Source organism: Eutrigla gurnardus (genome assembly GCF_963514095.1).
Source record: "Eutrigla gurnardus genome assembly, chromosome: 11".
NCBI lineage: Eukaryota > Metazoa > Chordata > Actinopteri > Perciformes > Triglidae > Eutrigla > Eutrigla gurnardus.
Window position 1 is genome coordinate 17999102 of NC_139925.1, and position 16605 is coordinate 18015706.

Here is a 16605-nt window from a genome sequence, read left to right on the forward strand (position 1 = left end):
GTTCTTGACGGCTTATGTGCTTTACTGTTGACCTTTTATTGTTTGTAAATATTGTGTGCACTGAAGACCAAGACAAATTCCTCATATGTGAAAATGTATTTGGCAATAAACCTTTTCTGATTCTGATTCTTTTATATATGAATCACACCACCCACCTTGTCTTGCATGTGGTATTTTTGAAGCTCTTCCAAAACAAAATTGACTTGTTTGTCTGTCAGCAGAGAGGCAATATTTCCTCCCAGGTTTTTGCAGTAGTGCTGGGCGTTATCATAGCTCTCACTGCTGGAGTTGATCCTCAGGCAGGCCTCCCCGACATGGTGCCAGCCCTCCCCACACAGCTGGCCTGCACACAAAAACGCACATAGCCTACCGTGTGAACCTTGATTCTCATCAGATAGCTTTAAAAACAGCATTACAACAAACATTTAGAGCCTGTCAACTAATCCTTCAATATATGTTTGTTTGGGTAAAAACTGTTTGACTGTTAACATTGGGATGCTACAGTTAACATTGGGATGCTACAATACTAACATCAGCATGTTGACATGCTTATACTACATGCTATTATATGACAAGCTAAACACTTGAACATGCCTAAAGTTTATGGTGACCAGATTTCTGAAATGAAAATCGGGGACATTTCCAGCGCGGTGGTCAAAATTCCAATGTTATCATTATGAAATAAATAACAGGGGCAATTACATGTTAATTTTAATATGTAAAAGCAGTCTGCAGCAATTAACATTAGAGCTGTAAAAACCACAGATGAAACAAAAACAATAAAACAGATTCTTATCTTATTCAACTTATTTATTATTTAGCTGATGATTTTTTTTTTTTTCAGTTCACAAGCTTTATGGAGAAAACAAGAACACATTTGATGGTGCACATATGAAGAACCACAGTGCAGACAACTGACTTTAAAAGAGGTCTTCTCAAAGTTATAGAAAAATTGTGAATGCTGTGAATTCATTGTGCGGAGCAACAATATTACAATTCTGTCTACTCAGGCCTGAGGTAAGAAGGTATTATGTCTTCCACCTTTTTAATTCCAATGACTGTAACGTCAGTACGTTAGTTTCACTGGCTACCGTAATAACTGGAGTTGCGTCGGTGCGCAACTTTTTACTGGCTACCGTAATAACTGGAGTTTGCGTTGGTGCACAACTTTTTTTCTCTCCCATTCAAATCGGGGACATTTTCGGGGACAGCTTTAACCGGGGACAGGTCGGCCAAATCGGGGACTGTCCCCGAAAATCCGGGACGTCTGGTCACCCTACTAAAGTTAGGACGTGCCAATGTTAAGCTTGTAATTTTGAGTTTTCTATCATGCTAATGTTTTGAATATGCTTAGCATGTGATCATGTGGAGAGGCCTACAGGATTTTTAACATGCTAATGTTCAGCTTTAGCTTGAAGATTTCACTATATTAACAGCTAGCCTAATGTTTTCCTGTGATATTTAGAAAATAACTTATAACCACCACCATGCTAAGTTATTATGCTAATATATCTTTTTGCTAATGATGACCATATTAGCTGGCCAGGTGTTTATAGCAAGTTATCCTGTTAGCATACATAGCCTAGCATGTAGTCTATCATGCTAATATTTAGCACATGCAACATTTAAGCCTACTCCTAAAGTAAAATAACTGAGAAAATATCACAGAAACAAGTAAATTGAACACACTTAAAGAGTGCAACCAAGCAGACAGTAGGATGGGTTAAAGGATGTTTACTTGGTCGAGGTAAACCAGGCTTCATTAATCAACAGGTAGACAGGCAAAACTAGTAAATGTAACCAGTTAGGCCCTGCGATAGACTGGCGTCCTGTCCAGGGTGTACCCTGCCTTCGCCCAATGACAGCTGGGATCGGCTCCAGCCCCCCCGTGACCCTAAATACAGGATAAGCGGTAGAAAATGGACGGATGGATGTAACCAGTTAATGTGGCAGTAGTTAGCTGTCAAGAATAAGCAGAGGACATTCTGGCAGAAAGATGCTGCTGGTTGAGGGCTGGTATATAAAGACTGAGACTAATGATGCAGTGTGAGCAGGTGTGCAGGTAGGAGGGCAGGCAGGTGATGGGCAAAGATGGGAAACTCAATGAGCACAACTAGTGGATGAGAGGGGAATGACACCGAGTGTTACTACAGGTCATTGTCTATCAACAACATCAGTCACCTAGCTTAGATAAACCTATTGTATGTTTGTTAAAGTTGCTTGATTTTTTAGATGGTTTGTTTGTTTTTACATGTATGAAGCTTTTAAGAAACAATTTTCCAGGCGTAATAACATTCAACCAACAGCTGTCTTGGCTCTGTTGTTATTGACAGCTCAGAGGGCGGGACCAAAGTATAAAGAAGGTCAACAATTGGTTGAAAGTTAGACCCCGGGCTTGTGTGAATTTCAGGCTCATACCAACATGACTCAAAAGTCAAACTCTGCTAATGGAGAGAAGTGAGAATTAGACTGGTATGGTCCTTTAAAGTTGATGCGATGACTTGGAAAATAAACTATGCTGCCAGAATCAACAGATCATTGAACAGCATTAATAGAAATACTTTTGGTTAATGCGGCTTATAATGAACACATCTAATTGGACTGATTTCAGAGGTTGATGTAATTGTTGATTTATTCTGTTCTTTTAGATCTGAGCAGCACCACATTCTTGCTTCGTACTGAAGTGACTCATCAGTGACATGAATAATTCACAGGCGTTGGAAACATGTCACACATGGGATCTGTGCTGATTGAGGAGTCTTAACAAAGGCTGAGAAAACCATATACAGCATGTACTCATTGTTCTCAGCAGGGTCACTGGTAGCATCTTGTGGGAGTTTATAATAGCAGAGAGGTCGTTCAATTAGCCAGGATGAAAGGGAAGAAAAAGTCATTCTGCCTCCACCGAGCACGGCTGTTTATTTTGGACTCCAGAACTGATTACATTCGCAGGCCCTTAATGGCTTCCAAGACCAATCGTTTCATGCTACAGAAAATAAAAATACCTGCTTTCTTTATTTACTTTCCCCCGAGCCAAAGCAATGGGCAATAATCAACCAAAGATGAGAGGAGAACAGGAGACCGATGAAGGGGTAAAAAAGGAGGAGTATGGACATAAATAGATTAGGTTACGGTCTTTGTGCAAAAGCAGAGATAAACACGTCAGGCCATTAAGGATAATTAGTCATAACACTGTGTGTAAAGGAAAGGCCACAGCTGCCATGGTGCTGGAGCTGGTTTCCATTACTCCAGCTCATCTTAGCCACACTATTACTGCAAATGTATCTTCACAAAAAAAAATAAAACTTAGTTTCTGGCCGTGTCACACTAATGGACTCAGAAATACACATATACTAATTTAATGAGTGTGGCCTGTGACACTTTGGAAAGCCCGACCCTAAAGGCACCGTTCCCATTGACACATACAAGGACTGGAGAAGAGACAGTCAGTAAACTGAACCACAACATGCATGCTGGTTTTAATTTTAATGTACTGCCAAGCTAGGAACTACTCTATTTAAAACACCAGGATATAAACTACTCCGTTGTGTGCCAGTGGGGGCCTATAATGAGAAAGTCAGAAAAAGGAGAATACAGTATGTGCTCATGGCAGTAGCGGGAGCACCCCTGCTGAACATAAAAATAGAAATGGGACAATGCTAGAATATCTTATATTTATATAAGGGCTACAAAGAGTGGAAACTGGAACTGGACGGAACATTGCCATTTATAGAAAGGTCAATAGGGTCAAAAAAACAGTTTCATCATTAAACCGGGCAAAATATTTTTTTAAAGATAATTTTCCTGCAAATTACCATCCCAGGGATTTCAGTCCAGTGCACCAAATGTATACTATCCTTCCTCAGCTGAGTAACAGAGCTGGCAGACAGTTCATAACAACCCAAAGCGGGACAATACGTGCCAGGCTACGGGGTCTCAATGTAGCAAACACAATACCAACCTCTGCTTACAGCTACTGCAAACATCTAACTTTTCCAACGCTCTAATGGCAGAGCAAGATAGCTAGCAGGCCCTTAGCACAATACATCGCAGCACAGAAAAGGGTCATTTGGAGATTCAAACAGCAAGAGAATTTCCTTTGCCCTTAGTCATGCGAGCACCAAAGTCATACTGAGAGCAGCTGTAGCTAAAAGCTCCTCAGCTGTGTGGAGCGGAGCATGGAGGACTTTGTGGACTCAAGTTTATTGGGAGTCAAGAATCCATATTCATAATCATCCAGTCAACACTTGTAATTGGCCTACTTCCCTTGTGTAGCCGAATGGAGATGATTTTTCTGAAGGTACGGTAATCATCTGCATGTACATGCCTGCATGGATGTATATCTAATAATATGCAGCCAGTTAGTGTGGCAACCTCTGGGTCTGAAAAGTAAAGCTGACGCAAAAGAGCCTAATATTGCATTTTTTCTGTTTTCTGTTAGGTAACGCCGTTATTTTTTCAGTAACGGGGTAATCTAACTAATTACTGTTTCCGTCATTACAACGCCGTTATCGTTACTGAACGTTAAATGCGGTGCGTTACTATGAATTGAATTTGTCGGTTAAAAAAAAGAAGTCAGGATCGTGTTCTGCTTGCGCGCCGCTCGTGCCTGGTCTCGGCAACCTGTTGTCCGCGGAGAAACGTGCAAACTTTCCGCGAGCTGGAGCCGGAGTTGGGGCTGCTGCTGGTCTGAGCGGCGCGCGAGGGCCACGCGGGCCCCGGTGTCCCGCCGTTCTGGTGTTGGACGGGAATCCGGTGCAGCTGTGGAGCGCGGATGGTGAAGACGGTGGTGATGATGATGATGATGATGATGAACGGCCCGGCGGCTCGTGGAGACACCGGGGTCTCGCCGTCATTATGTCTACTGCTGTGCGCTCTGACCCTGTTTTGTGATATATGACAGACACAGCGTCTCCCACTGTATACTTTCTCCTCAAGTCTTAATTATTCCCGCATGCGAGGTGCGGAGAATGCGAGCTCAATTATTATACATAAGACTACACGCTACGCGACTATAGGAGTAGACTACAAGACTACAGTTTGCCATCTAGATCTTTTTTGTGTGAAATGAACAACTTATCCCTAACACTGAATTTTTCATAAATTATACTTAATAGCCCAAATAAAAACATTTCACGCCAGTGCGTCTTTTACGCATTCCGAAGGTGCCCGTTTTATCTTGGATGGGCTTGGATTCGGACATTACTACATTTCAGGATTTTCAATGGTAACAGATAAGGTCATGATAATAATCATCTTGCTTTATTATTATTAGCACTACCATCTCCTCAAACTAAACAAGCAGCGTCTCGGAGCTGTCATTTTCCTAAATGAGCCGCGGGACTCGATGTTTCGCGCTGTAGGGGATTTAAAAAAGTGACATAAGTGGAAGGGCGGCGCCGGGCAGAGTGTGTGTGAGTGAGTCATTTTAATAGTGCATTGAAATCTGATCAGTTAACCGGTTAATGAGGCTCGGTGGTCGGTCAAAAATATTTTAAGTTTTGGCCATCCCTAATTCGAAGAAGCAGCAGAGATGGCGAGTCCGGAGCAATCCGATAAAAAGTTGGCATTTTCAAGGTGGAGATGTCTGTTCTACTCATTTCAACTGACTTGTGAAAACTGCTCAGAAAAATCCAAATTCTTTGACATAAAGCAACTTTTTTTTTTACAGTAACAAATAGTTACTTTCCCTGGTAACTAGTTACTTTCATTATAAAGTAATTCAGTTACTAACTCAGTTACTTTTTGGAACAAGTAGTGAGTAACTATAACTAATTACTTTTTTAAAGTAACGTTCCCAACACTGGTGATGGCGTGTGTGCATGTGTGGCATGCATGCATGCTCGTCCCCTCTGCTGTATGAGTGTGTCTCCTCACCAGGAAGCGCTTGACACTCCTGCTGCTGCGGTTCCCACTGACAGTTGACGTTGAGGGAGCAGCTCCTGCAGTTGGCCAGTCTGAAACACTCCTGCTCCTCCCTGCGCTTGCAGCGGGACGCGTCCCTCACCGACTTCAAACAGAGAGGAAACATCATCAGCCACCCGTTGAACCTCGCCGCTGCTGTCCTCTTTTACAGTAACGCAATGAACTTGAAGGGATCGATACAATGTGCAACAAAAGCACATGATGAATAAAGTGCCACGGGTTGAGGGGATCAAACAGGCCAAACAGGAAAAGCAGAGTGAGAAGAAGAAATCAATACGAGGGACAGATTATACTGAGATGGACTTTTGATTGAAGTTGCGTGTCTACATGATGACTTACACAACTTCACAACTTTATCTAAGGCCGCAGAAGAAATGTGATGCGATTCCTGCTGGAAAACTTAATTTTATCGCAGTAACCATCTTAACAATTGTAATTATCATCCTGACCTGATTTAGATGATTTTGTTTTACCTTGTTTTGCTCTTTTTTTTCAGATTGTAATTAAAAATATGTAAATATCCTCAGTGTGCCCAGTGAAAGAAAAACATCACTCGTCGTTCAACACAAAGTTCGCTGACATGAATTAAATGTAAATTTTGGATTAAGATTCACCTTCATTTCCACACAGTATCATGTATGGGACTGCTCTGACCTCTGACCTCTGATCTCAACCCCGAACCCGCGGCCTAAGAGGAAGTGTCAAGTAATACACACATGTCCCCTCCTTTTGGCTCCGTGCTTCCACAAGCTCAGCTGATGTTCAGACAACATGGTCGGTGGGCGAGACAGAGACAGAGCGCCGCCATGCTGCTGTGCCAGCTCCAGGGTCAGCTACACGCACACAGATTCACATTCAAATTCAGACGGAAGCCGCATGCAAACACGCATACAAAGAAAGACAGAGAAAGCAGGTTTGGAGTCAGAATAGAGAAAGAGACAGGAAGAAAAACAAAATAAGTACAGAAACATACCTACAACTCCCTGAGCCATAGTATAAATAGAATAGACCTTAAATCATATCTATATACCTTTCGCACCACTCTAGGGACAAACTTTACACTTAATGCTCTGGCCGGGTTCTCGATGACCAAACTCATCGGTTCCATTAAACACTCATGTATTATAATGTCTAATGAACACTGCATCCTCAGGGGACAATGACATGGTCTTGCTTTAGAGAGATACCCCAGAGCGGGACTCACCACGGTGCAGTTATTGGATGCAGATATGCACTTCCTGTCCTCACACCACTGACAGCCACGCGTGTTGGCGGTGCAGCTCGCACAGTCCGAGAACCGGAAACACCACTCGTCTGTGCTGTCTGGAAGAGGGCACGACACACCACAAACACACATACAAACCTTTCTCAATGAAGCCATATTACACAACTACTGATGCCAAAAACAAAACTAAAAGGCTGCAGCTGCAACCTCGGATCATGCTGCAGAATTTGGTTTGGACCCTCATCTTAGTGTGAGAGACATTTAGAGTACATTATTTTGTGTGTTTTGTGTGTCTTTTTTAGTCTGTTTGTGTTTTGTTTTTTTTCCTTCTTTTACACCATCTTTGCTAGTGTCCCTTGTAAAAGAGATTAACCTTCTCAATAACATTATCAGGGTTAAAATAAATAAAGTTTAAGTAAAAATGTGTTTAATTTTTTATAAACAGCAGCCAGAGTGTATGCGGTTGTGTACTGGTATCATATTAGCATTAAGCAGATGCATGAGTAGTTTGGGGTAAAAGAACATGTGAAATTCAAGCTGTCAATAACAGATATTATGTTATAAAGAATATTAAAAATAAATCAGTCTTACATCTTTGGAACCTTTCAAGAGAGTTTAGTTCTTACTTCTCTGCTTAATTAGAAAAGATTCCTTCATCTGTTGGGAATTCTGTTCTAATTAGACGTGTGTTGATTAATGGCCACTAATCTTAATGGACAGTTAAATGTTTTTAATGATCCAACAAGTGCTGAGCAAATGAGTATAAAGTCTGTTGGCAAAATAGCTTGCGTATGCCAGGAAGCTGCACAACAGACTCATGTGGTGCAAGCAAGCAATGTTTTCATGAGGTCTAAACTAGCATGCGATTAAATGCTTGGGTGTGATTAAACCTACACACGGCAGTTATGGTAATAAACATGCATGTGAGATTACAGCAGTTGGTTTCTGTTTGCTTTGTTCCTTAACAACAAATCTTGATTTTCAACAATTTCAGTTTGTTTTTCCTGTATTTGTCAATTTAAAACTTACAGTACAAACATTAATGTGATTGCTTTTTTTATTCAGATCTGCAATGAGCTTGAGCAGGAAATATGGAAGAGCTACTGAATCTAAATGTGGCAGAGACAGATGAGGGGGAGGAGGAGGGTTTGGACCCAACCTAATTACTTCAAAATCAGGTTATTGTTACAGCATTGACCTTCTGTTCCCATAATTATGGTATACAAACAAACTTCAGAAGCCAAACCCTTCTGAATAATTATTACTCCTATGAGTATAACAGTTGGTCTTTTGGGAGAAACAGTTATGCAGGATTGTGCTGTATGAAGGAGGGAGGAAAGAAAGAAAGAAAGAAAGAAAGAAAGAAAGAAAGAAAGAAAGAAAGAAAGAAAGAAAGAAAGAAAGAAGTCTTGGAGAAAATGGTTCTACTTCTCAGCTGATTTATTACCTCAGTAAACATTGTAAACATGAGTTTATAGTCTAGTTTCAATTCAATACAGCATGATGTTCATTTAGTAAATTATGGTCCCATTTAGAGTAAAATAGAATATAAAGCAGCTATACTTGTGGTGTCGCTACCTTGTGATTGACATGTCACTACCATGACGTTATCCATTCTAAGGATTGTCCATGTTAGCTGTTTATTAAAGTTAATTGTAACATTTTGCCTAAAAATGTACTTATCTATCCAAGAAAGAAAGAAAGAAAGAAAGAAAGAAAGAGATGGATGAACAAAAGGAGCAGTGGGGCAGATGGGACCCCAGTGGAACGTACCAGGTCGCACAGGGCAAAAAGGAGCTGTAAAAGTGTGCTCAGGTGCTTTTGGCTCCCAGGGGACACATCTACTTTTGGCCCACTGGCAGCGAAGGCCCGGCCCAGCAGCAGCACACAAAGCTGGGTTAGAAAAGGCCTGGCAGGACGGAGGTGTGTAGGCCAGCACGTCGTTCAGAAGGAGGCCCGAAAACCCTCCGAAGATGAACATGGAGCTGAAGACGATACAGAGAGAATTATACCAAATCACAAGGGCAACAGAGACCTGTAGATACAGCTGCAGAAGGAAGCGTCATTCCAAAAGTTACACCAAGATAGTATTAGTCTTAAAGAGACAAGAAAATTCCTGCAGGGAAGAAGGCCGATCTGTTCAAATGTTAAGACAGCAGGAGGATTTTTTAAAGATAAAGCTGAACTTTGGTTTTGGGGGGAAAATGCTTCAGCACCAAGCTGGTCTTTTGAAGTTCAAAGCTGACATTTTTGCACTCAAAGCTGACTTTCTGGTGGGTAAATGGCACGGTCAGACCATTATTTCTGAGTTCAGCAATAAGTCACTCTGCATCATGATGGATCTCTTGGAGCAGATGTTTTTAATTTCTAGTTATTTAAAGTTTTGATCAATTATGTCTTTTTTTGTTCGTCCTGTTCTTTGGTTCTAAGGGAGTGTTGTTCACCAATGATGTTTAAAAAAAGCTATCAGAATACAGTGTAGAAGCTCTGACAAACCTTTGTGATGTCAGGTTATTTGCATTTGGCCAAGAAAATGAATGACTACAAGAAAACATTGGCCGAGGAATGCAGTTACATCTAGTGCAGACCTTATTTCGCTTTTTTTCCCAACAGTCTCACAGGGTTTTTTGCATTGTAAGTGTCAGTGAGAGTGTGAATCGCTTGCAATTATTAACGCATTGATTCAAAGACCATATTCAGATTCTTACAGAATCCACTGCAGCAGGACAGAAGAAGAGGAAGGACCAACATTTTGGTGTGAGTGAAACTTGCGAAACACAGCGATTCAGAAACAAGAAACCGGGACGGTTTGTACAGAGTTTTCGAGGTGCCGAAAAGAAATCGTGAACACTGTATCCATACATAAAGAAAGTTACTGAGAGATTGAAGCAAGAGAAACATCCACACGTAGAGGAGAGGTGAGGTGGCAGAGACACAGTGACAAGAAAAATGTTAGCTGAAACTAAATATAACATTGGGATGAAGAGATCAATCCATAAACAATCGACACAACAAAACCATGAAGTGTAAAAAGGGAAAACACTTCCAAAACATAGAGGGCACTGCAGGAAGACATCAGAGATATACGCAGGAATAATGCATCGTGGATAGGCAAGTGTTATTTGCATATATATGTGTATGTTTATATATATTTTGCAGATTTTACCCCAAATTTGAGCATCAGTGTTAGCGAGTACACTGCTGAAGTGTCCTTCACAGCGAGGCAATAAATCTCTTGTAAATTCATATGGGTTATTATACTCAGGTATTCTACAGAGGGGAGCAGTGTTTTTTTTGTTGTTTTTTTTTAAAGTATTTTCCCCATGGAGTCTGGCAGTGATGAACTACAGTAGACTGGAATGGAAGGACGGAGCCTACCCGTTGCTAACCACAGCAGAATGTCCAAAACGGTTGGCGTCCCGGTGCAGGCCTGGTCTGGAGAGGACAGTCCACTCATCACAAGCTGAAGAGAGGGAGAAGCAAACATACACAGGTGTCCAAACATGATGTTTTAGCTCTGTTGTTTTTGTGTGTCTAAAATGAGAACCCTCTACCGGTCGAGTTAAGAACAAACGAGAAAGTGGTGTGTGACCAATACAAAATGCTGTAATTCAACACATTTTGATTCAATGTGATACTGCACTTCGAGGTGTTCTAATATGAGTAAATAACTGGCAAAGGCCCATGATTTTCGGTCTAATGTCTGTGTCCATTACTGGGCCTGTACCATGGCAACTGACCACAAAAAATCACAACTACTATACAAACTAAAAACCATCACCCATTATAAAATATATGTTTGGCTGCTGTGGATAAACCGACAGAATAAACAGTAAGTTCATTTAGATTAACATTATACAGGATTTCTAATACTGATTAACGTCCTGCTAACAACTATATGCTATATGTGCTGCGCCTGACATTATGTTTTAGAGGGCATGTGCTCCCACTAAGTTGGAAGTGCACTTTTCTATGAAACCGCATTGTAATTGAAAATGCTGAAAAATAATTTCCAGGTTACACACATATTTAAAGAACTGAGGAGAGTGACCCACAATTCAACCCCCCTCCCTCAGTTTCATCCCAAGGAAGAAGCGGCCATTATCGTAATCGTTTCACATGAAATTGCGGTGATATGGAGACGATAGGGTTGATAATCTGGGAGATAAAACGCTTCATACCACCAAATATCATCATAAAGCTCTCTCTCTCTCTGCTCTGCTCTGTGTTTTTCACTATTTGGATTTTACAACTCTCGGATGTTTTAATGACCTCTAAGTTATCCCATTGTATTTAGAAATCAGTGTGTTAGTGTAAATGAGCCATTGAGCCAGAAGAGCCTTCCCTGAACGTATAAACGTATAAACGTTTGTGTAGTTGGGGGCTCTGGGATGCCAGGTTGCTAACAACCTCTTTAATGGGAGCACTTGTTTAAGAGTGAGGGATGTGGTAGGGGACAGACAGTGAGAGTGTTGATGGGGTGGGGAGGGGGGTTAAAGGTCAGTCACATCAACTTGCCAACTAGACTTATTTGTTGCTGTTTAAGAAAGTGGGGATACGGAGAATAGTTTGATGTCTTTGTTCTCTTTAAACACTGGAGGTGTGAAACAGAAAAGTTTGGAGGATTTTGAAACTTTGGATGGAGCCTGAGCAGCAGTTTCCTCTCGCTGGCATGAATACGGGCCAGGCTGCTGGTTGTACTGAAGCTGAGCAGTTAGTGTAGACATGAGAGTGGTGCTGATCTTTTTATCTCAATCTCTCAAAGACAGCGTGTTTCCCAATATGTCGTATTATGCCTCTAGCCAGGTTTCTTTTATGTTCTGGGAACATTTTGATTGCTTCTCAACAGCGCTCAACATGGTGACGCCTGAGGCTCGTGGCTCTTAGCTAATGGCGCTAACAGCGCTAACAGTACAACAACTTCATTCTCTACTCAGATAGACATTACTAAGTATCTTTACAGAACTAATAGTTGTTTGCTGCTATATTCATTCTCCAAATGTCCTATACGGCTCTTTAAGAACGTCTAATTTAGCTGCAATACCAATGTCTTTATCAAACTTTTGACAGGTGACACCAATAGTTCTTCAAATTTCTGTTCTAAGATATAAGCATTCATATCCATCCGAACCGGGGCTTCAGAAGTTGAGCACTAAAACAGTAACAAATGTGGGATATGATAACAAAGTTGTGATGAAGGGAGGTGAGACAGTCAAGCAACCGCCTGCTAAACAACCTCTTAAAATTTGACTTTTTTAAGTCAGTCAGGAGATTTGAATCTGTGATTTCCTTTGCAGAATCTATTTTTGAGTTTTGCATATTTGACAGTAGTTTAATATAACCTCAAGGCCCATGTATCAAATTCTCACCCCTGCTAAGTGTGCTGCTGTGATGACAAAAATCCATCTGGAGTGGTGCTAAAATGCTTTGAATATATTTCTCTTGTGGCATGTAACACAAGGTTAAAATAAAATAGGTTTCAATACTGCTGTGAAGTCACACTGTGTCATTTTCCTTAAAATCAATTCCAGTTATCTCAACAGTGGAGCCAAGGTCCTGGCTGTTTATCCTCTTTTTACAGTTTCATATTTTATTTCCCCAAAAGTATTTATTTTCACCGTATTTTTGGGGAAATGTACAGTTTTCTTTTGCATTTTATTTGCCTGTGGTGTTTGAGTCTGTTATTTGTTAATCAGTTAATTAGGTAATATTGAGCATGAGGAAGGTATTTTTTCAAACTCAGGAGATTAAATGCTCATTGTTTTTGCCAGAAAATGTGAATACTAGAAATGAACTCCTGGCAGCGTGCCTGCTTTAAAACAGCATTTAGACAATCCTGCTGGGAGACAAGACTCCAGGAAACAAAAGTGATTACTAATGACTGAGGGTGTAACAAGAAAGAAAGACAATTCTTAAGGGGGTTGAGAGACTTTGGATTCATTATATCACACCACTGCCCGGCATCCTCAGGGCATCACATGGCTTCTGTCCAGCACCGCACACGGAAAAGTGTGTCCTTAATGTAGCGAAGCACGAAGTCAGGGTGAGGAGGCAAATGTTGCAAGTTACATACAGTTCATTAAATGTAATAAAAGAGCCTGCAGCTCCTGATTTATTCATGTGAACCGAGAGCCCTGTCGCCATGGTAAAGCTTCAAAAGTACCATCACACCTGACCTCCAACCTCCGACCACATCTACCTCTAAAAAAAAAAAAAAAAGTTTCAGTGACTTTTGATCTCATCTTCTGGCCGTACTCGGCACACACACACCTTAAAAACCACCGTGGGACTGAAGTTGCTAAATTGTTCACCGAAGAACTGCAGGCTCAACGGATATTTATCAGCCACAACACACATACACACACACTGACACACACACACACACACACCTACAAACACACACACACACACACACACACACCTACACACACACACATCAACAAAGATTTTAATTTCCTCTCAGGATATGAGAAAATGTGTGTTAATAATGCATGGTGGGGCAGAGAGAGAAATCGTGAGACCAGATCGAAGCAGGCAGGCGGACTGGGCTGATTGACAGTTTGATCTGATCTGCACTAATGGAGGACTTGATGAAGAAAGGCGGGAGGAGGAGGAGAAGGAGGGGGGGGGCTTGAACGGCAGCCACTGCTTGCTCCTCCAATATATCACAGCTCCCAACGTCTTCCAAGCAAGCTCCCAGCCGTGCCATGTGTGTGCGGCAGACAGGTGTGTGTGTGTGTGTGTGTGTGTGTGTGTGTGTGGTGTGTCAAGTTGGAGAGGACCTCGTTTTTAATCAGGGTTCATTTTCCCCAAAAATCTAATTAGACGTGTGAGTGGTGGTGGGGTTGAGGGGGGGAGAGGCGGGGGAGGGAGAGCTGGAGGGTGAGAAGGAGAATTAAATCTAAATAAAAAGTGCCTTCCGTGTCGACCTGGATCTAATGTGCGGCAGCAGAAGAGCAGCGGAAGCTAATAACGGCGTGTCGCCCCCTCCAAGGTTAGCGCAGCAAAACAAAAACAAATTAGTGCTCGAAAGCTCTCCGCTCGCAGTGAGCACGGAGGCAGGGAGGATCGGAGGAGCAAATGAAGACGAAACACGTGATAGACAGAAGTGACTTCCACAGGTGGAACTAATTAATTATCTGGTGGAGATGAGGGTGAGGGGGGAGGAGGGGAGGACAACTAGAAAAGGTGGACAAACAGCAAAAAAAAAACAAATTATTCTACAAGCAAGGTATTGTCTCCCTCTCCTTGAACCGACACCTTACCGTGGTGGAGGGGTTTGAGTACCTGAATGATCCTAGGAGCTATGTTGTCCGGGGCTTAATGCCCCTGGTAGGGTCTCCCAAGGCAAACAGGTCCTAGGTGACAGGTCAGACTAAGAGCGGTTCCAAAGCCCTTAATGAAAAAAGAAAAATCAAGGAAGTTCACGTCGCCCGGATTGGCGTTACCGGGGCCCCACCCTGGAGCCAGGCCCGGGGTTGGGGCTCGCAGGCGAGCGCCTGGTGGCCGGGTCTGTGCCCACGGGACCCGGCCGGGCACAGCCCGAAAGAGCGACGTGGGCCCGCCCTCCTGTAGGCCCACCACCCGCAGGAGGGTTCAGAAGGGGCCGGTGCGGTGGGATTTGGGTGGCTGTCCTGGGCGGGTGCCCCGGCGACCCAATCCCCGGACGGTGACTCTAGCCATGGGGACATGGAATGTCACCTCACTGGGGGGGAAAGAGCCTGAGCTAGTGCGGGAGGTAGAGCGCTACCGGCTACAGGTAGTCGGGCTCACCTCCACGCACAGTCTGGGCTCTGGAACCCAACTCCTTGAGAGAGGCTGGACTCTCTTCTACTCTGGAGTTGCCCGCGGTGAAAGGCGCCGAGCTGGTGTGGGCTTGCTTATAGCCCCCCAGCTCGGCCGCCATGTGTTGGAGTTTTCCCCGGTGAACGAGAGGGTCGTCTCCCTGCGCCTTCGGGTCGGGGATAGGTCTCTCACTGTTGTTTCGGCCTACGGGCCAAACGGCAGTGCAGAGTACCCGGCCTTCTTGGAGTCCTTGGGAGGGGTACTTGAGAGTGCTCCAACCGGGGACTCCATTGTTTTACTGGGGGACTTCAACGCTCACGTGGGCAACGACATTGTTACCTGGAGGGGCGTGATTGGGAGGAACGGCCTCCCCGATCAGAACCCGAGTGGGGTTCTGTTATTGGACTTCTGTGCTGGACACGGTTTGTCCATAACGAACACCATGTTCAAACATAAGGGTGTCCATCAGTGCACATGGCACCAGGACACCCTAGGCCGGAGGTCAATGATCGACTTCGTGGTTGTGTCATCTGACCTCCGGCCGTATGTTTTGGACACTCGGGTGAAGAGAGGGGCTGAGCTGTCAACTGATCACCACCTGGTGGTGAGTTGGATCCGCTGGCAGGGGAGGAAGCTGGACAGACTTGGCAGACCTAAACGCGTTGTGAGGGTCTGCTGGGAACGTCTGGTGGAACCCTCTGTCAGGGAGGTCTTCAACTCCCACCTCCGGGAGAGCTTTGACCAGATCCCGAGGGAGGCTGGGGACATTGAGTCCGAATGGACCTTGTTCTCTGCTTCCATTGTTGACGGGGCTGTTCGAAGCTGTGGCCGTAAGGTCTCCGGTGCCTGTCGTGGCGGCAATCCCCGAACCCGGTGGTGGACACCGGAAGTAAGGGATGCTGTCAAGCTGAAGAAGGAGTCCTACCGAGCCTGGTTGGCTCGGGGGACTCCCGAGGCAGCTGACGGGTACCGGCAGGCCAAGCGTGCTGCAGCACGGACGGTCGCTGAAGCAAAGGTTCGGGTCTGGGAAGAGTTCGGGGAGGCCATGGAGGAGGACTATCGGTCAGCCTCGAGGAAATTCTGGCAAACCATCCGGCGCCTTAGGAAGGGGAAGCAGCCCTCCACCAACACTGTTTACGGTGGAGGTGGGGAGCTGCTGACTTCGACTGGGGATATCGTCGGGCGGTGGAAGGAATACTTCGAGGATCTCCTCAACCCCACTGTCACGTCTCCCATTGGGGAAGCAGAGGCTGGAGACTCAGAGGCTCATCCACCCATTACCCGGGCTGAAGTCACCGAGGTAGTTAAGAAGCTCCCCGGTGGCAAGGCACCGGGGGTGGATGAGATCCGCCCTGAGTACCTCAAGTCTCTGGATGTTGTGGGGCTGTCTTGGTTGACACGTCTCTGCAACATCGCGTGGCGGTCGGGGACAGTACCTCTGGACTGGCAGACCGGGGTGGTGGTCCCTCTATTCAAAAAGGGGGACCGGAGGGTGTGTTCCAACTATCGGGGGATCACACTTCTCAGCCTCCCCGGGAAAGTCTATTCCAGGGTGCTGGAGAGGAGAATTCGGCCGATAGTCGAACCTCGGATTCAGGAGGAACAATGCGGTTTTCGTCCTGGCCGTGGAACACTGGACCAGCTCTATACCCTCCGCAGGGTGCTCGAGG

The 16605-nt window shown here is 44.1% G+C and overlaps 1 protein-coding gene across 2 annotated transcripts in view; it reads right to left on the reverse strand.

Annotated features, from left to right (window-relative positions):
• atrnl1a (attractin-like 1a) overlaps positions 1-16605 on the reverse strand; it is a 248380-nt gene that overhangs the window by 179672 nt on the left and 52103 nt on the right. The window contains exons 11-16 of one of the 2 annotated variants that reach the window (XM_084020523.1): positions 10529-10613; positions 8924-9135; positions 7130-7248; positions 6642-6758; positions 5878-6010; positions 156-343 (exon numbers count right to left, since the gene is read on the reverse strand). In XM_084020523.1, coding sequence (XP_083876649.1) covers positions 156-343; positions 5878-6010; positions 6642-6758; positions 7130-7248; positions 8924-9135; positions 10529-10613 — 854 coding nt within the window. The remainder of the gene's footprint in view (positions 1-155; positions 344-5877; positions 6011-6641; positions 6759-7129; positions 7249-8923; positions 9136-10528; positions 10614-16605) is intronic. The other variant, XM_084020524.1, reaches the window with a different exon arrangement.